At 46.6% G+C, this 24,713-nt stretch overlaps 1 protein-coding gene across 1 annotated transcript in view; it reads left to right on the top strand.

Annotated features, from left to right (window-relative positions):
* Positions 1-532: 532 nt before the first annotated feature.
* The window catches only part of LOC139279763 (fatty acid-binding protein, brain-like), a 24,624-nt gene continuing 443 nt past the window's right edge, over positions 533-24,713 (top strand). The window contains exons 1-3 of the mRNA XM_070898964.1: positions 533-676; positions 3,820-3,992; positions 21,031-21,132. Coding sequence (XP_070755065.1) covers positions 607-676; positions 3,820-3,992; positions 21,031-21,132 — 345 coding nt within the window. The 5' untranslated portion in view covers positions 533-606. The remainder of the gene's footprint in view (positions 677-3,819; positions 3,993-21,030; positions 21,133-24,713) is intronic.

Below are 24,713 nucleotides of genomic sequence, written 5' to 3'. Positions count from 1 at the left end.
GGAGAGGGAGTTGGGGAATGAATGGGAGGGTGAAGGAGAGAAGGAGTGAATGAATGGGGGTGGGACTGAGGGTGGAGAGGGGGAGTGAGGGAATGAATGAGAGAGAATGATGGCGAGGGAAGTGAGGGTGAAGGAAGGAGGGAGGTTGTGAAGCTGAAGGAGGGAGTGGGGGAATGAATGAGGGAGGGTGAAAGAGAGGGAGTGAGGGAATGAATGGGAGAGAGGGTGAAGGAGAGGAAGTGAGGGAGAGAGGGAGGGAGAATGTGAGGGAATGAATGAGTGGGAGAAGGAGGGAGTAAGGAAATGAATGATGAAAGGAGGGTCAAGGAGAGGGAGTGAATGAGGAAGAGAGGGAGTATGAAGAAGAGAAAGGAGACTGAGGGAATGAATGAGGGTGAAGGAGGGAGCGAGGAAATGAATGAGGGGAGGAGAGAGGGTCAAGGAGAGGGAATGAATGAGGGAAGTAGTGAGGGTGCGTGAGGGACGGAGGGAGTGAGCGAATGAGAGGCGCTGGGAAGCGGTGCCCGTGGTCATGTGAAAAGCTGCTATTTATTGCGGCACTGGGGATCTCCCCGCTGGCTCTACCTCGGATGCCTGGCCAGGGTGATGGAGGCATTCCTGGGCTCCTGGAGACTGGTGGACAGCCTCAACTTCGACAACTACCTGAAGGAACTGCGTGAGTGGTGGCCTTCAACCGGGCAGGGAATCAAATAAACAATGTCCGGGGGAGGGGGGGGGAGAGAGAGAGAGAATTAAAATCAAAACTAAACAACAACACAAAAATACAATAACTGAATTAAGTTGTCAGTAATAAATTTTTAAAAACAAAATTGAAAATTAAATGGCCAGAACAATTTGCAAATGAATTCCGTGAATAACAAAGATTAAATATCAAAAATCAGTTTAAAAAAAGGATATCACAAATAAGTCACATCCCAGAGAACAAGGTCAACCCTGATCTTCAGTGCAATTCAAAATAAGGATTAAAACAAGAGCAGGATCGAACAATCGGCAATAAATAAATTGTGGGAGAGAGATTTACCTCAGTGCAGCCGTGCCTCGGGCCGGCACCGTGTCAGTTCATCCTTTACCGCCCGCTCGGTGACGGGACAGTTGGGCGCGAGCGCGGCTCCAACCGTCCGGCCGCGTGCAGCTTCCCGCCTCCAGCGGGGTGGGGGATGGAGAGACCGCTAAGACATACCCCTCAGCCCTTCCTTTCCCCCCCAGCCCTTCCTTTCGCCCCCTCTTTCCCCCCCCCCGACGTTCCCTCCGCAACCCCTCTCCTCTCTGCACTCCCCTCTCTCCGCAGCCCCCCGCCCCCCTTTCCCCTATCTCACCACTCTCTACGGCCTACCCCCCTTTTTTCTGCAGCCCCTCTCCACCCCTCCCTCCGCCCACTGCCCCCTCTCTCCGCTGTCCCACTCGCTCCACCACTCCCACTCGCGGTGTCCCCACCGCCTTTCCTTGCCCCCCCTCTCTTGCTCTCTCTCTCTCCTTCTCCGCGATCCCCTCCTCTACCCCCACCCTCCCCCCGCCAGCCAACACAGATCCTGTGACGGGCCTTCCCGGACGGAGCTGAAGAAAGTGGCCCACTACAGGCCGCAACTGTTGGGTACTGCGCATTCGCAGACTCGGCGAACAGCACGTCTGCGCCGAAGGGGATCAGGTATGCATGTATGGCTCCGTGTTGCCCCGCACTTGTGCAGAAGGCTACTAAAATGTTTGAGCAGATCAGCACTGTAATGTATGCACCTGTGAGTATGCTCACACCTACAGGTTTGTAGAGCTGTTGAGTTGAGAGTGTCCTAACCAGTCACGTGATGTTCACAAGACTCAATAAAACCCCAGCCAGTTGGTCTCAGGGGATCCATGATGAGGCGGGTGGTTGTGAACCTAGTGGATGAACTGGTAATGTGTAGTGTGATGGTTAAACCTTTGCTAATAAACCAACTAGTTCTTAATAGCAATATGTTGCCATGAATTCTTAAGCCATAAAGCAAATACATTACAATCACTCAGTTATTTTATTCATTTACTATATCTGGTTTGTAGTTCTAAGATGTATTTGTGTTTGTTGCGTCTCTATTATCAGTAGATACATATCTATTCGTTTCTAAAGTACTGTATTAGTTTTATTTGACCAATAGTTGAATACATTATTTTATTCAACTTATAAAAAGAAAGACTTGCATTTATATAATGCCTTTCACAACCTCAGGAACGTCCCAAAGCGCTTTATAGCCAATGAAGTACTTTTGAAGTGTAGTCACTGTTGTAACGTAGGGAAACGCAGCAGTCAATGTGCCTGCAGCAAGATCCCACAATCAGCAATGTTATAAAGACTAGCTAATCTATTTTTAATGATGTCGATTGAGAAATAAATATTGCCCAGGACACTGGGGAAAATTTCCCTTCTGTTTTTCGAAATAGTGCCTTGGGATCTTTTATGTCCACCTGAGACAGCTGACGAGGCCTCGGTTTAAAGTTTCATCCAAAAGACGGCACCTCTGACAGTACAGCACTTCCTCAGCACTGCTCTGGAATGTCAACTATTTTAAAGTCAACTTTAAATCAGGTGCCCTCTTGCTCAACCTAGATTTTTTGCTCAAGCCTCTGGAATGGGACTTGAACCCATGACCTTCTGACTCGGACGCAAGAGTGCTACCAACTTTTTGTTTACTTGTGCTCGGGATGTGGGTGACATTGGGAAGGCCGCACTTATTTCCCATCCATAGTTGCCTTGAGAAGCTGGTGTTTCTTGAACCGTTGCAGTATTTTCTGACGATGATGCACCTATGATGGTATTGGGTAGGGAATTCCAGGATCTTGACCCAGTGGTGATGAAGGAATGGCAACGTACGTCCAAGTCAGGATAATATATAACTTGGAGGGGGGACTTGGGAGGTGACAGTTTTTCTCTGACATCGCTGCTCTCGTCCTTCTTGGTGGCAGACATGCACTAAGAGTTTTTGTTGAATAAGTCTTGGTAAATTGCCGCTGTGCAAACAAAGTAGTACCTACTGCATCCAGAGTGTACCAGAGGTGGAGAGGGTGGATATTGAGTGCAGTGGCATGGGGTGCCGATTGCCAGTTATAGCATATACAGGTGCAACGTCCCGAATCCGGAACTCTAAACACCGGAATTGTCCGAAAATAGGACATTTTGCACATTCCAGATGGAGTCGTCCTGAATTATTGTCCAAAAACCGGACATTTTTGAGGCGGCCAAGATGGCGGCATCGGGCAGCGAGGGACAAGGGAACCGGTAAAAAGCGCAGCGTCGGAGGGCCACGGGAATCAGCGGGCGGCGAGGAGACGAGGATCGGTGAGATTTGGCGAACGGAGGAGCGGCGAGGAACGGAGGAGCAGCGGGAATCAGCAAGTGACAAGGAGCGGAGTGAATTGACGGGCAGCGAGGTCCGAAATCCCGCAAAACCTGAAATCCGGCACGGATTCGGTCGAGGATTCCGGATTTCGAACGTTATACTATAATACTCGGCTCTCCAGCTTAGGCCTCCCCTTCTCGAGGTTTGGGGCCTTTGTGGATGTGCTTCAGTCCTGAGTACTAAACCGTTCACATTTTATCTTTGAGCATGTAGTTATACTAATACTTCTGACTAGCAGCAATGAATTTTAGCTATATATAAATTATGTTTTATTATGTTTATGATTTGCCCATCACTGTGGTGCATTTGTATTTGTCACGTATTTATGATTGCTGTTTATTTAGGATCATCAGTAATGTACAATGCTGTAGTTATGGTTTGCACCAGTTGCATTATTGCTGTATTTATGGCTGTTTCTGCTTCCTGATCTCAGAGGTGAGCTTCGCAATCCGCCAGATGGGCAATGTCCTTAAACCCACCACTATCATCAAAATGGATGGGGACAGCATTATTCTGCAAACCGTAAGCACCTTCAGAAACACAGAAATCATCTTCCACCTTGACAAGCCATTCGAAGAGCATACAGCAGATGATAGAAATTGCAAGGTAAGGGTACCTCGGAGGGTACACTGTCTGCTCTCCATCCCAACTCTTGTGCCACTTCATGCTCAAAAAACAAACACTATGTACTTTCAGAGAATTATAATTCAAATTTGTGCACTGTAAAAGATTCATGCCTCAATCTTAATTTGGGTGCAGTCAGCACTATTTTGTCTGCACATGTAATTGAGATATGCTTTTGATTCAGCTGGACCTATGGCATGTAACACTGGACCTGTTAATTTATATTGGAATAAATACAATAGTCTGGTTTGATATTCTTTTTTGAAAACAGTAGTTCTCTGAATTGCTTCACTTCTGGACTGCCTCATGACATCATCAACGGGAAGAAGCCTACTCATCACGGAGTGGCTTTATTGGAAACAATTGGGAATAACTTGAGACTGCCTTGCTAGCTGCTCTGGAGCCAATTGGACCCAAGCATCCAAACCGCAGGCTGGGGTTGCACCATATTTAAATAAAGACATTCTTCTAAGTTTATATTTTTCCCATTATAGAATGAGGGTGGGCTTTGAAGTAGTGTTCCTAGATGTTCCTTTCCCTTCAACCTGCTAATTAAAGCTAGTGCAAAGGTAATCGGCACAAAGGACTTAGGGGAGAGTGATGTTATATATGCAGACTATAGATATACTCTCTATGTAGTCACTGTATAGTTGCATAAGATGGAGACTTGTTACCTGGTGTACTATCAATAAGGTTTACACTGTGTATATACTATGCTGGCACCACTAGAGGGTGCAACTGGTGGAGACCGGGAATTCCTGCCCCTGTGGCAGAGGCTGTCCACCAGAGGGCACTGCGGTAGGAGACCTGAGGGTCACCTGCCTAGGTGTACAGGGCCCAGTATAAAAAGCTGCCCAACATGCTTAGCTCTCCCCAGACTTAAGTGTCAATAGCCCTTGCACCTTGGCTGTGCCTTGGCTTGGCTCTTTCCCTGTTAACCCCCAAGTCCTTTTGCCACAATGTTGGGTAGTGGTTACCAGTTTGGATGGTTCGATGATGCAGTGGAGGTTCCAGTGGGTTCTGAGTGTGATCCATATGTGTGTCCATGGCTACATACATCTACTTTCCCTCCCCCCACAGCGAGATCATGCAGTAGGCCCGTTACGTTAACATACAGGATCAGACACAGTGCAATTACAAAGAAAGGAAGTTACAGTTTGTATCGTGACACCTTGGTTCAGTGATTTACATTCGTTACGTTTTACGGTTGTGCGCCAGGGTTGGGTAGATTGCATTCATGGTCCAGTCATGATCAGTACTAAGGTAGCAGTACAGGTATGTGAGGACGCTGGTTCCAGAGCAACCGGACGGGGTCCTAGTTGTCTGATGGCGGCACTGCGCCCCCTGCTAGGGGGACATGGCCGAGGTAGCGACTGGGTCTGGGGGCTGCGCCGTCTCCAGCTGGACGGTGAGCAACGGCGGCCGACTGCTTGTATAGGCGCCGTTTTCATTTCCAAGTCCGTGACGAACGGTGCCATCGGGTGCTTGCAGCGTGGGATAGACCAGAGGCAGGGTATCAGGATCAGTGCCTTCACCCTCCTGAGGTCGCTGGCCTATAACTTGTGGGGACACCTGGGGCAGGGCATCAGGATCAGTGCCTTTATCCTCCCGAATTCACTCGCTTGCTACTTTTGGGGACACTCTATTCCCGACATCTCGCAACAACATTTTGTTCTTTACATTCGGACTGGTACCGACATCTCGCAACAACATTTTGTTCTTTACATTAGGAATAGTACCGACATCTCGCAACAACATTTTGTTCACAATCTTAATCGGTTTGTTACAGTGATTGCCATGCATACAATGTCTCTAAGTTCAGTTGGTTGCAGGTCTCCTTTAAGAGAACCCTGCTGGCTTTACCCCAATCAAATCCTTTGTTAGACACCACGTGTTGGTCCCTCAGCGTTGCACCTCGTGATATGGCCGCAGCCATCTTTTTTTCAGCCACGCTGCACCTCGCAGCAGGGACGCCATCTTGCCTCTGTCGACTGCCTTGATCCTTCTCTCTTGCGATTCTGCCACAAAAGCTGGAAGAGTGCCTGTGAATTTGATCCTCCTCCCCAGGAGCCATGCCACTGGAGCCAGGAAGGTACTTTTAGGTCGGATCATTGCCACGCAGTCGTGATGGACAGTCTGTGCCTCAGGTGCTGCGCTGGTCTGTTCTCTGGTGCCTGGCCCAAACGAAGGTGAGGTTTTGCTCTGCCTCTGAGCACAGGGGACATCGATTGCTGGAGTGAAGAGGTCTTCCCATTTCCACTGAACCTTCCCCATCCATCTTCTTCCGAGTAGCATTGGACCATCACCTGCAACATTCCACAGAGGTAACTTGTGCACCACGTCTTTATGGATTACACTTACATCCGCACTACCAAGGACTAGGATCAGCTCCTTGGTGTAGGTGCGCAACTTTTCCTGTACTGGAACCAGCTCGGGTCGTTTTTCGTTCCATAGCCTCTCAAAAGCATCCTGGCTCATCACTGACTGGCTCGCTCCCGTGTCCACTTCCATGAAGACTGGAACGCCGTTTATTTCGACTTCCATTTCACTGGAGGACAATCGGTGGTGCAGGTATACACTCCATACACTTCTTCTTGGGGCTGAGCTGCCTCTCTGGCCAAATCATCATACTTCCCCGCTGGATTCAAAGTCATCTACCGACTTCTCTGCTAGACAGTGAGCCGTATTTCTTTTGCGTATACACTGGAGGTGGCCCTTCGTGTTACAGGCTTTGCATACGTACTCAGCAAACCGACACTGGTGAGCCCTGTGGTTTCTTCCGCAATGCCAGCATGGTGCTACTCGATTAGCACCCCTCGGCAGACTGAGTTCTGGAACCCTGAGGTCTGTGCTCTCTGTCCTGGGCAGAGCCACGTTCTACAGTCTTGCCTGTGAAAGACACCATTCTGTATACAGTACTTGCCGGGTTTGAGTCCACAGGCTGAATAATTTGCTTGGTGCTGCAGGTCGAGGTCATGAATGCCTGACTGATGCTGATAGCCTTCTGCAGGTTAACTGTGGTGACAGCGGATAATAGCTTGTGAAAGAGGCCCTCGTTGCCAATTCCCATAATGAAGATGTCTCGCAATACTTCGTTGAGGTGCGTGCCAAAATCACACGGTGCTGCAAGTCTCCTGAGGTCGGCAGCATATTTTGAAATCTCCTGGCCCTCAGGTCTGTGGTGAGTGCAGAATCTGTGCCTGTAGAATGTGAGGATGCTCTGTTTTGGTTTTAGTTGGTCTCGAATTAGTTCAGTCAGCTCATCGTATGTCTTATCCTTGGCCTTCGTGGGTGCCAGCAAGTCCTTGACGAGGCAGTAGACCTCGGGCCCACAACTGGTCAGCGGTACAGCCTTGCGCTTTTCCGCCTGCCAGGTCGTTTGCCATGAAATATTGCTCGAGCCTTTCCATGAAGGCATCCCAATTATCACCCTCCGAGAAGTCTTTTAGTGTGCCAAAGGTAGCCATAATCGCGTGAAAGTCCTTATTCTCTTTGCCAATTGTTATGTCTGTAATGTACTTATGAATGACTCCACGAGGCAATGTGTAGTGATCTTGGTCCTTTACTCGTAACTCCAGAGTGAGGCACAAGCATGGTGGGCAGCCTTTTATACTGGGCTCTGCACACCTATGCAGGTGACCCTCGGGTCTCCCACCGCAGTGCCCTCTGGTGGGCAGCCTCTGCCACAGGGGCAGGAAACCCCGGTCTCCACCAGTTGCACCCTCTAGTGGTGGCATCATAGTATATACACAGTGTAAACCTTATTGATAGTACATCAGGTAACAAGTCTCCATCTTATGCAACTATACAGTGACTACACAGAGTGTATATCTATAGTCTTCATATATAACAGTTACTAAATCTGCAAAAAGCGGGATAGATATCTAGAAAGAGGAAATAATGCAGAGGCCCACACATAGAGAAGCCAGGATAAAAGGATACCTGGAGAACGGGAGAAAATGATACAAGAACTGCAGGGGAGTGAGAATGAGGGATGTATAGAAACTATTACAGAAATTTTTGCAATCAGAGAAAGACACCAGAGAGAGAGCAAGAAAATGTTTTAAAAGGGAGAATGAGAGCAAGAATGCTGTAATGAGAGAGAGTACATAAATCATTTGCTGTCCTTCGACTGGAACAGCAACTAGATAAAGATGAGTTACACCATTTGATATTTTATGTTCTGGTTTAATTTAAAGAAAAACCATCTTAAGGACCTGGTCGAGGAATGGCAGAGAGAAACCATGAGAAACAGGGAGAGATCTTAAGTGGAAGGCAGAAATATCCTGTTTTGTGGGGTGGCAAGAGAGAACTGTTTAAGGGGAACTTCCTTTTTAAAGGAAAGAAAAGAGGTGCTGGTGAGTGAGGGAAGGGAAGGGAATCCTGTTGTAGGTACAGAGCAGTTGCTGTCCGAGTTTAACAGACTTGAGTTGTAAAACAGTATACCCTCTGACTTATGATGGATGCAACGGGAGGTCCACTGGTATTGTGCAAGAGTGGCATGACCATTCTTTTCCTCTTGAAGCCATGATATGAGCAACTTTAAAGAACATCTGCAGAGTACTGACAATGGAGTAACTGATAATTTTGAAATGACATTCAGAAACATGTGATATACTTGCCATTCTGTGATAACTGATGGCAGTTCCATATTCTAATGCACTGAACAATCAACATGTATAGTCAGTGAAACTGTCACTAACATCAATGTAGTGAAAGTCTGAAAGTTCATCAATTGTGGAACAAAATAATGAGTTATGTGAAATATAAATATATTCAAAATGTTACACTTCTAGACTGGAATTAAAAATTAGGCATTTGGAATGAAGCCTTGAATAAACTGATGACAATAATTAAATAATGACAGAGACCATTCTGGCCTCATGCATCCCCAATTTTAATCGCTCCTCTATTGGCAGCTGTGCCTTCAGCTGCCTGGGCTTTAAGCTCTGGAATTTACAACTATTTACAATCTATATTAATGACTTGGATAAAGGGACCGAGTGTAATGTAGCCAAGTTTGATGATGATACAAAGATGGGTGGGAAAGCAAGTTGTGAGGAGGACACAAAGGGGTCAAGTTTCGGCCTGAGTTGCTCCTTTTTATTTTTGGAGCAACTGGTTTAGAATGGAGTATCTTAGAAATTGCAATTCTCGGCATTTAGTTTGCTCCAGTTCTAGTCAGTTTCATTTTGGAACAGATTTTTTTTTTCAAAAGGGGGTGTGTCCGGCCACTTACGCCTGCTTTGAAAGCTTAGGCAGTGAAAACTTACTCCAAACTAACTTAGAATGGAGTAAGTGTAGATTTTTGTACGCTCAGGAAAACCTTGCTTACACTTAAATCAGGCGTATGGAATGGAAAATGCGGGGGGGGGGGGGGGGGGGCTTACAAACATTAAACACTTCACTTTTACAAATAAAGAGCCATCATAAACCAATAAAGAGGAGAGGGAGTGGGAAGAGGAGAGAGAGGGGGGGAGGGAGAAGAGGAGAGGGCGGGGCGGGAAGAGGGGAGATGCTGAAAGGGCCCGGCCGACGTGAAGAAGCCGGGCCGAAGACTTCGGGCGGGGCCCGCCCCCAGCAAGATGCCGAGCGGGCGGGCGGGCTCCGCCGAAGAAAGAGGGAACGGATCGGAGCTTGGTGGGGTGGAGAGTGGATAGTAGCGGAGCGGGACCTGGGGGGGCGGGAACGGCTGGCAGCGGAGCGGGAGCTGGGTGAGCGGGAGCGGCAGGCAGCGGAGCGGGAGCTGGGGGGGAGCGGCAGGCAGCGAAGCGGGAGCTGGGGGGGGTCGGGGGGAGGGAGTGAGGGAGCCAGAGGGAGCATGAGCTGAACAGGGGGGGTAAGCCGGAGCCAGAGCAGGAGCTGGAGGAGGGAGATGCAGTCCGATCTTCGCCGCCCAAGTGAACCCATTCGGCCAGGGCTAGGGGCGGTGTGCTTCAGACCCCTCCCACACAGTTTTGGGCGCCTGGAACTATTGCACATGCGCGCACAGGTCCCGGCACTGTTTTCAGTGCAGGGATCTGGCTCCGCCCCCCACAGCTTGTGCTGCGCCGCGCCGAGGGCCTGGATCGACCTGAGGGAGTGGAGAATACCGAGGTAAGTTTTCGGCGTGGTTTTGAGCGCAGAAATCGGGCGTGGCTCACACCGAAACTTGACCCCAAAGAATCTGCAAAGTGATATAGACAGGTTAAGTGAGTGGGCAATTTGGCAGATGGAGTGTAATGTGGGAAAGTGTGAGGTTATCCACTTTGGCAGAAAAAATAAAAAAGCAAATTATTATTTAAATGGAGAGAGATTACAAAATGCTGCAGTACAGAGGGACCTGGGGGACCTTGTGCATGAAACACAAAAAGTTAAGTATGCAGGTACAGCAAGTAATCAGGAAGGCAAATGGAATGTTGGCCTTTATTGTAAAGAGGATGGACTAAAAAAGCAGGGAAGTCCTGCTACAATGGTACAGAGTAGTGGTGAGGCCACACCTAGAGTACTGCGTACAGTTTTGGTCTCCTTATTTAAGGATGGATATACTTGCATTGGAGGCAGTTCAGAGAAAGTTCACTAGGTTGATTCCTGAGATGAAAGCGTTGACGTATGAAGAAAGATTGAGTAGGTTGGGCCAATACTCATTGGAGTTTAGAAGAATGAGAGGTGATCTTATTGAAACATATAAGATACTGAGTGGGCTCGACAAGGTAGATGCAGAGAGGATGTTTCCACTCGTGGGAAAATCTAGAACTAGGGGGCATAATTTCAGAATAAGGGGTCACACATTTAGAACTGAGATGAGAAGGAATTTCTTCTCTTGAGGGTCGTAAATCTATGGAATTCTCTGCCCCAGAGAGCTGTGGAGGCTGGATCATTGAATATATTTAAGGTGGAGTTAGACAAATTTTTGAATGATAAGGGAGTGAAGGATTATGTGGAGCGGGCAGGGAAGTGGAACTGAGCCCAAGATCAGATCAGCCATGATCTTATTAAATGAAGGAGCAGGCTTGAGGGGCCAAATGGCCTACTCCTGCTCCTATTTCTTATGTTCTTATGTAATTCCCTCCTTAAACCTCTCTACCTCTCTCCTTTTAATGCTCCTTAAAACCTACCTCTCATCTGTCACTAATATCTCCTTATGTGGCATGTCAAATATTATTTGATAATGTTCCTGTGAAACACCTTGGGACATTTTAATTCGTTAAAGGTGTTATATGAATGCAAGTTGTTGTTGAATAATTGGGTTAATAGGAATGTCGGTACTAGAAACTTCATTGTATTCGTTTTATGAATGTTTTTGCAATACAGCATGATATAGTTACAATGCTTGTATTTCAACAGATATAGACAATAATTGGACTGTCAAATTATCTTATCCGACTTCACTAAACTGTGACGCGGAGAAAGAAATTGCCTGCATCAATCGGCTTAGAACCTCACTCCTGCTGTGCATTTGACAGTAAATATGTCTCAGCTGACAGCAAAAACATGTACTGCAAATGATGAATTCCAGCAGATTTGAACAGTATGTGCGCGTGGGGGGAGGGCAGGGTTGCGGCTGAATTGACATGCAAGCATTGATACAAAAGAATAACCAAAAGCCATCAAACCTGCTCCTGGACTCTATCCCACATATTTAATCTCCTGAGAGAAAGTGTGACATAGTAATTAATTCCCAAAGATAATGAAGTAAAACTTTCCAATATCTGGCACATGCACACCATTCACACTTGCCAGCAACAAAGAAATCCTGATGCGAGATGAGATATTTTCCTCATCTCCGTTTATATTTGCTGCTGTAAGCTTTGATCCTGATCCATGGTCCAGACATGATGGTGCAACATTTAGAACGAGTGATACAGATTGAATTCTTGAAGCATAACATTTTCAAACTTTTAACTTGGGCTGAGCTCATTTTAATGTTAGAACTGATAGGATAATAAACTTTTAAGGGTTGAGAGTTGTTTAATAAAGCAGTCCTTTCTTGCAAAAAACTGACAATTTAACTTCTGTTATATAATTACTATCTAAGAACATGAGAGTTTTCAGGAAGAGAAAAAGGTCCAGCTGGTTTGTTCCCTTTTCGAATTGTCTCTACCCCACCTTCTCGGCATGTCTCTCAAGACTTTTCTCACCAGAAACGCGCATGTTTATTGGTAGAAATGCTACCTCTGCTCATTCTAGTTTCTCATCAAATGCACTGTCTTTTATTTTGATATCTCTAATCTCCTCCAGCCCCACAACCTCTCGATGTCTGAGCTCCTCTCATTCTGCCCTCCTTACCATCCCTGATTATAATCGTTCAACCATTGGTGGCCGTGCCTTCAGTTGCCTAGGCCAAGCTCTGGAACTCTCTGCCTAAACCCATCCGCCTCTCTACCTCTCCTTCCTCCTTCAAGACGCTCCTTAAAATCTTGACCAAGCTTTTAGTCATCTGCGCTAATTTCCACTTATGTGGCTCAGTATCAAACTTTTAGCGCAAAACACTCCTGTGAAGCGCCTTGGGAATTTAATGATGTTAAAGACGCTATATAAATATGTTATTGTTGATATGACCTACAAACTTGGAGATATTTCTTACAATATCTTTGCTCGGGTCATTTGTAAATAGCAATGGGTCCCATTTACTGACTGCAGGCATGCCCCACTTACCTCTTTGCAACTTGAAAAGTTTCCATTTTATGACAGCCCTTTGTTTTAAAACAATGGTGAAGGGGATTTTAATTCAGATTGGGTTTTTGACGGGAATAGGATCCCAATTTGCATAAATGCATGAGGCCCCGCGCTCTTTAGGCAGGCACCTCAGCCACCTGCAGAAACTCTTTGGATCAGCCACCTGCAGAAACTCTTTTTGGAGTTCACCTGCAAAACATAAAAACATTAAACGGTGCCACCCGACCTGGGTGACACTCCAGACATTTACAAGGCCCTTTTTTTTCCCCCCTTTTTTTTTGTGAGCCACCTGCAGAATGCTGCAGGTTAAGTTTGCAGGTGGTGGGAAATGGGTGCATTTTGATTGGGTTTCTAACCTGTTCAATTTTAACTGCCCACCCACCCAGTTTCCGCTGGGCAGTAGCATTAAAATCGCCAACATGTTTCCATTGCACACAATAATAAATCAGTGAATGGACCTGACAGAATAATGAAGAAGTGACTTAATGCTCAAGTGCTTTGACTCGAGATAAATATTGTCCTGTAAGTATACATGACTCACTCTTTTCCCCTGTTTGTACTACAGTGCACAGGATCTTTATTTTTAATTGAATTAAATTTGTACACATAAAAGAATGCGAAAGAACACTTGTCAATATAGGTGTTCTAAATGTGTTAGAATCCCATTATTACAGTACTGCAGAACGGAAGAACACAGGGTTCCAATGATTGCTGAGGACCATCAGCCCATGTGTTTAAATTGCCATGTCCAATTAGGCTAATAAGGTTCAAGCTTAAATTTACTTGGATGAGTTAATGGGTTAGGCAATTGATTATTTTTTCGTTCTGTCCAGAGCAATGTCTTTAATATTGATTAGAGGTCAACAAACTCTCAGTGTAGAATTTCTGCAAATGGTACGATTGCTATTAAGGATACGCGGAACATGCAGCCAGAGAGCGGGAGGCCCGGAGGTCGACGAGGAGCGGGAGGGTCGGCGAGGAGCGGGAGGCCCGGAAGTTGGCAGGGAGCGGGAAGCCCGGAGGTCGACGAGGAGCGGGAGGGTTGGCAGGGAGCGGGAGGCCCGGAGGTCGACGAGGAGCGGGAAGGTTGGCAGGGAGCGAGAGGCCCGGAGGTCGACGAGGAGCGGGAGGTCGGCGAGGAGCGGGAGGCCCGGAGGTCGGCGAGGAGCGGAAGGCCCGGAGGTCGGCGAGGAGCGGGAGGCCCAGAGGTCGGCGAGCAGTTGATTGATAAGTATCTCTCTTTCTCTTTTATAACAGATAAATCTAATTAGGGGGATGGTAGGGCAGCTCAGTCCTGTGGAGTGCAGGTCCTGCAGCATATGGGAAGTCCTGGACACTTCGCACAGCCTAGACAACCATGTGCGCAGGAGGTGTCTCCAGCTTCAACTACTCGAGTTCCGCGTTTCGAAGCTTGAGCAGCGGCTGGAGTCAATACGATGCATTCGCGAGGCTGAGTGATACGTGGATAGCACGTTTCAGGAGGTAGTCACCCCGCAGCTTAAAAGCGTGCAGGCAAAGGGACAGTGGGTGAACACCAGACGGAAGAAGAACGCTAGGCAGGTAGTGCAGAAGTCTTCCCCTGAGTCCATCTCGCTTTCCAAACGATAATCTCTTTTAAGCACCGGTGAGGGCGACAGTGCCTCTGAGGAGTGCAGCTAGAGCCAAGTCCAAGGCACCACGGGTGGCTCAGCTGCACAGGGGGAGGGATAAAGAATAAAAGAGCTATAGTGATAGGGGATTCAATAGTTAGGGGAATAGCGAGGCATTTCTGCAGCCATAGACGTGACTCCAGAATGGTATGGTGCCTCCCTGGTGCCAGGTCAAGGATGCAGGGCATTCTGGGGGGAGAGGGTGAACAGCAAGAGGTTGTGGTCCATATCGGAACTAATGACATAGGTAGAAAGAGGGATGAGGTCCTGCAGGCAGAATTTAGGGAGCTAGGAGAAAAATTAAAGGGACCTCAAAGGTAGTAATCTCCAGGTTACTACCGGTGCCACGTGCTAATGAGTACAAGAATAGCAGGATAGAGAGGATGAACGCATGGCTGGAGAGTTGGTGCAGGAAGGAGGGCTTTAAATTCCTGAGGCATTGGGACCACTTCTGCGGGAGATGGGACCTGTACAAACCGGACGGGTTGCATCTCAACAATGCCAGGATCAATATGCTCGCAGGGAGTTTTGCTAGTACTATTAAGGAGAGTTTAAACTAGCTTGGCAGGGGGATGGGAACCTGAGAATAAATTCAATAAGGAAGTAAAGCTGAAATTGCCACTCCCCTGTGCAGTTGAGTCAACTATGATGCCTTGGACTTGGCTCTGGCTGCACTCTCCAGAGGCACTATTGCCCTCACCGGTGCAAGAGGAAACCAGGGTTCGTAAGTAGTAATCAAGGAGGTCTTCCTGTGCTAAATGGTATATACTTCAATGCAAGGAGTATAGCGAATAAGGCGGTTGAGCTGAGAGCACAGGTAGACAAGTGGGAGTGTGACATTATGGCCATTACAGAGACATGGCTGAACGAGGGGCAGTTTTAGCAACTCAATATTCCTGGTTACAGGATTTTTAGATAGGACAAAGTGGGGGGTAAAAAGGAGGGGGCGGTCGCGGTATTAATTAAATAAACTATTACAGCTGTGAGGAGGGATGATATGTTAGAGGGATCATCAAATGAGGCCATATGGTCGAGCTGAAAAATAAAAAAGGGGCGATCACACTGCTGGGCATGTATGATAGACCCCCAAACAGTGGAAGGGAGATAGAAGAGTAAATATGTAGGCAAATTTCTGTGAAGTCCAAAAACCATAGGGCAGTAATACAGGATTTCAACTATCCTAATATTTATTGGACAAATATAGTGTGAAGGGTATAAAGGGTGCAGAATTCCTAAAATGCAATCAAGAGAATTCCTAAAATGCATTCAAGGGGGCAGTTCTGGATTTAGTTTCGGGGAATGAAGCTGGGCAGGTGGCAGGGATATCAGTGGGAGAGCACTTGGGTGCCAGTCAGATTCAGTCAGATTCAAGGTAGTTATGGATAAGGACAAGGATAGACCAGGAATAAAAGTCCCAAATTGGGGAACAGCTAACTTTGCTGAGTTGAGAAGTGATTTGGCCACAGTGGACTGGAAACAGCTACTTGAAGGTAAATCAATGTCGGAGGCATTCAAGGAGGAGATCCGGAGGGCTCAGGCCAAATATGTGCCCTTAAAGAACAATTCTAGAATCCCCTGGATGTCTAGGGACCTACAGGGGAGGATAAAGAAAAAAAGGGGAGCTTATATTATATACTGACGGCTAAATACTGTAGAATCTCTGGAGGAATATAGGAAGTTCAGAGGTGAAATTAAAAAGGATATTAGGAATGCTAAGAGAGAGCATGAAAAATTGTTAAATTGTTGAATCGTAAAATCAAGAAAAACCCAAAGATGTTCTATAAATATATTAAGAGCAAGAGCATAACTAAAGAAAGGGTAGGGCCTATTAGAGACCATGAGGGTAATCTGTGAGTGGAGGCGGAAGATGTGGGTATGCTTCTTAATGAATACTTTGCGTCTGTTTTCATAAAGGAAAGGGGCAATGTAGATACTGTTATCAAGGAGGAATGTGAAACTCGGGATTAAATAAACATAGTCAGAGAGGAGGTATAAAGGGGTTCAGCAGCTTTGAAAGTGGATAAGTCCCCGGATGAAATGCATCCCTGGCTGTTGAGCGAAGCAAAAGAGGAAATAGCAGAGGCTTTGACCATCATTTTCCAGTCCTCTTTGGATTCCGGCATGGCGCCGGAGGACTGCTAATGTGGTATCCTTGTTTAAGAAGGGAAAAATGGACAGGCCGAGTAATCTCAGTGGTAGGAAAATTACTGGAAAAAATCCTGAAGGACAGAATAAATCTACTTTTAGAAAGTCAAGGATAATCAGGGACAATCAGCAGATTTGTTAAGGGAAGATCGTGTTTGACCAACCTGATTGAATTTTTCGAGGAGGTAACCAGGAGGATCGATGAGGGGATTGTGTACGATGTAGTGTATATAGATTTTAGCAAAGCTTTTGATAAGGTCCCACATGGCAGACTGGTCACGAAGGTAAAACCCATGGGATTCAGGGCAAAGTAGCAAGTTGGATCCAAAATTGGCTTAGAGATAGGAAGCAAAGGGTAATGGTTGATGGATGTTTTTGTGACTGGAAGGATGTTTCCAGTGGGGTTCTACAGGGCTCAGTACTGGGCCCCTTGCTTTTTGTGGTATACATCAATGATCTAGATTTGAATATAGGGGGTATGATTAAGAAGTTTGCAGATGACACTAACATTGGCTGTGTGATTGATATTGAAGAGGAAAGTCATGGACTGAAGGAGGATCTCAATCTACTGGTCAGGTGGGCAGAACAGTGGCAAATGGAATTTAATTTGGAGAATTGTGAGGTAATGCACTTGTGGAGAGCCAATAAGGAAAGGGTATACACATTAAACGGTAGGCCACTTAGAAGTGTAAATGAACAAAGGAACCTTGGAGTGCTTGTCCACAGATCCCTGAAAGAAGCAGGCCAGGTGGATAAGGTGGTTAAGAAGGCATATGGAATGCTTGCCTTTATTGGCTGAGGCATAGAATACAAGAGCAGGGAGGTTATGCTTAAATTGTATAGTACACTGGATAGGCCACAGCTGGAATACTGGGTGCAGTTCTGGTCACCGTATTATAGGAAGGACGTGATTTCACTAGAGAGGGTGCAGAGGAGATTTACGAGGATGCTGCCTGGAATGAAGAATCTTAGCTATGAGGACAGATTGGATAAGTTGGGTTTTTTCTCCTTGGAACAGAGGAGGCTGAGGGGAGACCTCATTGAGGTGTATAACATTTTGAGGGGCCTAGACATAGTGGATAGCAAGGGTCTATTTCCCTTGGTGGAGGAATCACTTACAAGGGGGCATAGGTTTAGGGTGGTTGGTGGAAAGTTTAGAGGGGATTTGAGGGGAAGCTTCTTTACGCAGAGGGTTGTGGGGGTCTGGCACTCGCTACCTGGCAGGGTGGTGGAGGCAGAAACCCTCAGCACATTTAAAAGGTGCTTGGATGTGCACTTGAAGTGCCGTAACCTGCAGCTGTTAAGCAGGATTAGACTGGATAACCTCATGTTGGTTGGCGCAGACACGATGGTAAGTACTTCAGGGAATCTAATACGGCTAGAGTGATCTGGACTAGTTTCAATCGCCTGGATGAGTCGGAGAGGAATTTTCCCAGATTGTTTTTCCCCAATTGGCCTGGGTTTTATATATTTTTTTGCCTCTCTCAGGAGATCGCATGGCTCCGGGTGGGGTGGAGTGAAAAATGTTGCGGTGCAAGGGGTGTCGCAGTTGTGTGGGGTGAACTGGTTGGGCCGGATGCTCTTTACCTGTCCCCATTGTTCATAGGTTTATATGTTACCTTCAGGGCTGCTGACCGAGGGCCGCGTGGCTCTTTGTCGGCTGGCGCGGACACGATGGGCCGAAATGGCCTCCATCTGCGCTGTAAATTTCTGTGTTTCTATAGCTGTAATATTTGGTCATCACCTGTATTGCCTGAATAAAATTTTACTAATATATATTTCAGTAATATTAAGCTAACCAGTTGAACTTGACTTTAAGCCAGCAGACACAAACCCAGACTGGTTAGCATAATAATTTGGGGGGCAAGTTTCGGGCCGCACCTAGAACGACGCAGCTCCAAGAGCCATGCCTGCTTTCTGCGCTGAAAAGTGCGTCAAAAACTTACTGCGTGATTCTCCGGTTGAAATCGGCTCCGTTCCAGGTCGGCGTGGTGTGGAGACATCTGCGGGGGGGGCGGGGCCAAAGCGTGGTGCCGATTCTCTGCCTGCAGGGCGGCGGGACTAGGTCGCAGAAGCCGACGTCGTGCAGGCAGCCCTGCGCATGCGCAGTGTGAAATAAACATTGGCACTCGGCCATTTTTAAAGGTACATCGTCCTTTGGGTTTTAAGCAAGCGCTTGTAATACTCTGGCGAACTGTACAGTAAGTTATCGTCTAAGTTTGTGGTTGGGCATAGTCGGGTATCTAATCCTAGTTTGGGGCCCAGCTGTCATGGTATCAAGAATCCTGGTGTTATAAAGTCACTTTCGTCGTTGGTGGTTCCACTCATGAGTACGTGTAACAGCTTGATGAGGTCTTAACTTTAGTTATTAAAGGTTTTCTTAAACCACGCTTTACGCCGGGAGAGTATTAATATGGGTCACTCGTATAACCGCGGCGGCTGGCACGAGATTTACCAACCCAGTTAACCATAACTGATTCAAGTTTGCACTCATACATCAATGTTTATTACTGCTGAAGTCCCTTGGGGGGGGTGGCTAAGCAAGGTGTCTTGGGCTACATGTGTGTGCCTAATTGGCTTGATGTTGAGAATGCAACGATTTTTTTAATGTCGTTTTGAGTACGTGCACATACGGCAGTAAACAACATGGTCAGGGCCCCCAAGCAGAGGCATGTTGCTAAGAATAGTTGCTTGTATTAGGGGGTGTAGACGAATTAGTAAGAAGATGCCAGCTACAACCATGGTGCTGGAGTGGGGTAGGGCAGAGACTGGCGTAGGGCCTTCTATGGCTGCCGGCAATCAAGGGTGGAGTCCGAACTGTGCGGATTTTCCTGCTGCGGCCAGGACTCGGCCCAAGAGTGGCAGAGTTAGGTCTTTATCTTTAGATAAAATAAAGAGTTGTTGAATTTACCATGAGTTCAGGTTTATAGCCAGTCAGGCCATGCTTAAGATAAGTCCGATGTCCCCCATTCGGTTGTAGATGACGGCTTGTAGATGTGCAGTATTTGCATCTGCTCAACTGTATCATCAGCCAGTGAGAAGGAAGGACATAATTCCGACCCGCCAGCGTTTGTGTGCGTCTGTGGCCTGCCTCACTGACATCCCCCGCCCCTGTTCACTGGCTGAATGGCCTGCCTGCCTGCAAGTTACTTCGCAGCTCGGAAGGCTGCTGCTGCTTCAGACAGGTAGGAAAATTCAATTTTTAAAAAATTTGCTTTATTTATCATTTATTATTCAGGATGGCTCTTTATTTGTAGAAGTGAAACTGTTAAATGCTTGTAAAATTCAATTTCATCCCTCCACGCCCTCCCATCTCTCGTTCCCTACGCCTGATTTGTAAGTGTCGGCAGGGTTTTTCTGAGTGTACAAAAATCTACACTTACTCCATTCTAAGTTAGTTTGGAGTAAGTTTTCACTGCCTAAACTTGCAAAACAGGCATAAGTGGCTGGACACGCCTCCTTTTTGAAAAAAATCTGTTCTACAGTGAAACTATTCTAACTCGCTAGAACTGGAGCAAAATGCCGAGAATTGCAATTTCTAAGATGCTCATTCTAAACTAGTTGCTCCAAAAAAATAGGAGCAACTCAAGCCGAAACTTGCCCCCTTGGAGTTGTAATTAGCAAATGAACGGAAGTATCATTGTCCCAAACATTCCATGGCATTGTGATGGAAAGACTCATGAGTGACATCAAAGTGGTTGCCATTAAAACTGCTTGTTTATACAAGTTTCTGTAGTTTTGAAACAATGGAAATATCCCAAGAAGTCAATCATTGACAAGCATTATAAGTTACTTATCAGTGAAGCATGCTTCTATTCAATGGTGATGGTCAATTAAATATGATATATGGTGTTTGCCCATGGTTCTAAGGATGGGATGGGTCCAAGTTGGAGTTCTTGATAGCTGACCGCTCGATCGTCCAAACTCTTGGTGAGAATGTGGAGCTCGCTACCACAGGGAATGGTTGAAGCGAATCGTATAGATGCATTTCAGGGGAGGCTAGACAAGCATATGAGGGAGAAGGGAATAGAGAGTATACTGATAGATGAGGAAAGAAGGAAGGAGGCTCAAGTGGATCAGAAACAGCGGCATGGGCTAGTTGGGCTGAATGGCCTGTTTCTGTGTAGCATATTCTATGTAATCCTATGTATGTAATAGGGCATTCAAGGTTTACTTATAGGAGTGACCAGTTTTGCTGAACAGAGAATATTTAGTATAATCCTAAAAATTGGGACACCTTGATAAACAGTCTGATTAGAATGACAGCATTGTTTTTTAATTTAATTTAGATCACAATCACTTTTTAAAAAAAAATCTGCACAATAAAATAGTCCAGAAAAAATTGATTGAAGAACTTGAGTAAATAAAGGGGGAAACCATTCCCAACACAACTATAACTGAGTGTGTGCATGTATTGAGTGTAATTGTATGAGAGTCAGAATTTTGCCTACTTCTGAAGTTATAAATATTGGACATTGAGTGTGGAGAACCTTTTGTAGAGTATGGAGGACCTAACCTCTGTTACCAACTACTGCAAAATAGTAATTTGCTGGCTGTTGTTGTTCCAGACAGTTGTGTCATTGGAAGGTGACAAATTGGTTCAGATTCAGAAGTGGGATGGAAAACAATCAACACTTATCCGAGAAATCAAAGACGAGAAACTCATATTGGTATGTTGGAGAGAGTACGATTTGCATTTATATAGCACCTTACACATGTGAGAAACGTGAATTACTTTCAAATTCGGGTTTATATTCACTGAGGTGATTAAGCTAGGGCACGGGTTTCAGGAATGATTGGTGGCGTCAAGCACCTCTAGTTCAAGGTGAAGCTCCTTCTTTGTCCCAGTAATGTGCTTTAGCTACCACGTCTGAATCAAAGTTGCACTTTTTGGTGAATATCTGTGTTCATCAAGAACAATGTATTTATATAGCACCTTAAAGGAGGAAAGAGAGGCACAGAGAAGGAGAGGTTTAGGGAGGGAGTTCCAGAGCTTAAAGCCCAGGCAGTTGAAGGCACAGCCACCGATGGTTGAGTGATTATAATCAGGGAGGACAGAATTAGAGTGCAGACATCTCGGATGGTTGTGAGGCTGAAGGAAATTAGAGAGATAGGGAGGGGCGAGGCCATGGAGGAATTTGTAAACCAGGATGAGAATTTTGAAATCAAACCATTGCTTAATTGGGAGCCAATGTAGGTCAGCGAACACAGGGGTGATGGGTGAACAGAACTTGGCGTGAGTTAAGACATGGGTTGCTGAGTTCGGGTATAATATCAAGTTTATGTAGGGTAGAATGTGGGAGGGCAGCCAGGAGTGCGTTGGAGTAGTCTAGAGGTAATAAAGGCATGGATGAGGGTTTCAGCAGCAGATGAGCTGAGGCAGGGGTGGAGACGGGCAATGTTAGAGGTGGAAATAGGCGATTTTAGTTATGCCATGGATATGTGGTCTGATGCTCATTTCAGGGTCAAATATGACACCAAGGTTGCGAACAGTGTGGTTCAGCCACAGACAGATGTTAGAGAGAGGGATGGTCGTTGTTAGGGAATGGAGTTTGTGGCAGGTGAACACTGGGAAACAGAACTCAGTGTATGAAGCATTCCAGGTCGGGTATAGACCAGTTACATACAGAGTAAAGCTTCCCTTACGATATTCCTCAAATATTAATCTCTAGTCCCTCGTGCACAAGTGTCCAGTGTTCCATTTCCCATGTTATCCATCCGGGGTGTCTCTACGTGTGATTGTCAATTTGCAGCCTATTTGAGCCAGTTTGTGTTAACAGCCTATACCTGCTAAGAACTGGATTGACACTGGTAAACCTGATTTTTGTAGGATCCTTACAACCAGCAGAGGGAGGACCTTTTTATCCCTTCTGTCTGAGCTGAGGAAAATGCATTCTACACAAAGTTACATTTAAACTAAAGTGTGCACACTTTGGCCCAGGTTTCTGCCCCCTGTAAAAACCTCCATGAGGTGCGCCGATTTTCTCGAATAAAAAGGGCGCCGAAAAGTTACCTTCTAATTCTCCGAGCTCCTCAGGACGTCTTCGGCCTCAACGTAGCGCAGCACAAGGGATGGGGGGGTGGGGGGGAGGGGCGGAGCCAGGTCCCGGTGCCGAAAACAGTGCCAGGACCTCTGCACATGCGCGCTAGAGTGTGCGCACATGTGCAGTAGCTCCTCGCAGCTCGCATCTCTGCGACGCTGCGTGGGAGGGGCCCGAAGCACGCCGCCCCTAGCCCTGGCCAAATGGGCTCCCCGGGCATTGAAGATGTGCTTAGTTATCGGGACTTGGGCTTCTGAAACACCCACACCGATTATTGCTGGGATGATCCGATTAACTGTGAGCCCAGAAAGCAACGTCTGATGTCTGGGAGGGAAATCGCTGGTTTCATTGACAGACCGACTGACAAATCACCTGATGGGAAGTAAGTTGGAGGGAGAACCCACTCGCTTGTCGTGGTGGGAGTCACACAAGCCCATGTTCGGAGTCGGTCTGTGCTCCGTTCAGAAGATGAGCGCTCCGGCCACAGACTACTCTGAGCTGTACTTGGGATCCACGTCTTTGAACATTCTCTGACAACCACAGATTTTGGCAAAGTAAGGAGATGACACTTCGGGGTGAAGTTTCGGCCCTGACCTGAACGCCCGTTTTTCGCGCCCGAAAGTGCGTCAATAAAATACCTTCAGATTCTTCGGCTCCCTGCAGGTCCTTTGGAGCTTGGCGCGCACAGAGCAGCGGGGGGCGGAGCAAGAGAGTCGCGCCGATTCCCGAAATGGTGAGGGGCAGGGCTAATTTAAATGAGACAACGTCGTGCCGGCAGCCTTGCGCGTGCGCGTTGGAGCACGCGCGCACACGCAGTAGCACATAAAACATTGGCACTCAGCCATTTTTAAAGAGACTTGAAGAAAAGTCGAGCTACTGCCGCCGCCCCTGTTGCGTGGCCGAATGGCCTCAGTCCCCTTCGCAGCTCGAAGGCTGCTTGTTTGTTGTTTCTTCGGCTGCCGTCGAGCCACTGCCGCCGCCCCTATCGCGTGGCCGAATGGCCTCAGCCTCCTTCGCAGCTCAAAGGCTGCTTGCTGTTTCTTCGGCTGCTATCGAGCCACTGAAGCCGCCCCTGTCTTCGAGATGGAAGGAAGGCCTGCCTGAAGCACCGCAGCTCAAAGGCTGCTTGCTGCCGCTGTTGGGCTGCCGTCGAGTCACTGACGCCACCCCTGTCTCCAACATAGAAGGCCTGCCTGAAGCACCACAGCTTGAAGGCTGCTGCTGCTTCACACAGGTAGGAACATTGAATATTTTGTCTTTGCTTTGTTAATTTTTTATTCAGGATGGCTCTTTTTGTATAAGTAAGACTGTTGAGTGCTTGCCTGATTTGTAACCTATGCCTGATTTTCTAAGTGTAGGCAAGGTTTTTCTGAGCGTACAAAAATCTACACTTACTCCATTCTAAGTAAGTTTTCACTGCCTAAACTTTCGAAGCAGGCGTAAGTGGCCGGACACACCCACTTTTGGAAAAAAAAAATCTGTTCCAAAATTAAACTGTTCTAACTGACTAGAACTTCAGCAAAGTAAATGCCGAGAATTGCAATTTCTAAGATACTCCATTCTAAACCAGTTGCTCCAAAAAAACAGGAGCAACTCAGGCCGAAACTTGACCCCTTCAAGACCGCATCTGCGGGCAGCTTGCCTAGACTGGGGGAGAAAAGCCCTGCTTTTATTCCGGACTGGTTGGGATTCTAAAAGTGGAATCTTGCAATCTGGAAGCACCAGATTAATAAACATCTAAATTAATAAGCGTCTAGGTACAAAATACGCCAATTCCGGTGTGTGCTCCAGTCGGCAAGGTAGGACTTCTAATTTTTATTACTTGATTTAATGTTCATTTATTATTATTTTAAAATTATGATGGTTTCTCTGCATCTTTATGGTTAAAAGTGAAGTGTTTAATGCTTTGTAAAATCCCCTAACTTCCCTTCCCCCCCACCCCCCCAATCTCTCGCTGCCTGAGCCTAATTTATAAAGTATAGGCAAGGTTTTTCTGAACGTACAAAAATCGACACTTAATCCAAACTAACTTAGAATGGAGTAAGTTTTCACTGCCTAAACTTGCAAAACAGGCGTAAGTGGCTGATAACACCCCCTTCTGAAAAAAAAACTGTTCTAAAATGAAACTATTCTAACGAACTAGAATTGGAGCAAACTAAATGCCGAGAATTGCAATTTCTGAGATACTCCATACTAAACTAGTTGCTCCA

The sequence above is a fragment of the Pristiophorus japonicus genome, chromosome 14, assembly GCF_044704955.1.
Source record: "Pristiophorus japonicus isolate sPriJap1 chromosome 14, sPriJap1.hap1, whole genome shotgun sequence".
Classification (NCBI taxonomy): Eukaryota; Metazoa; Chordata; class Chondrichthyes; family Pristiophoridae; genus Pristiophorus; species Pristiophorus japonicus.
This window is presented reverse-complemented; position numbering and strand designations above follow the sequence as displayed.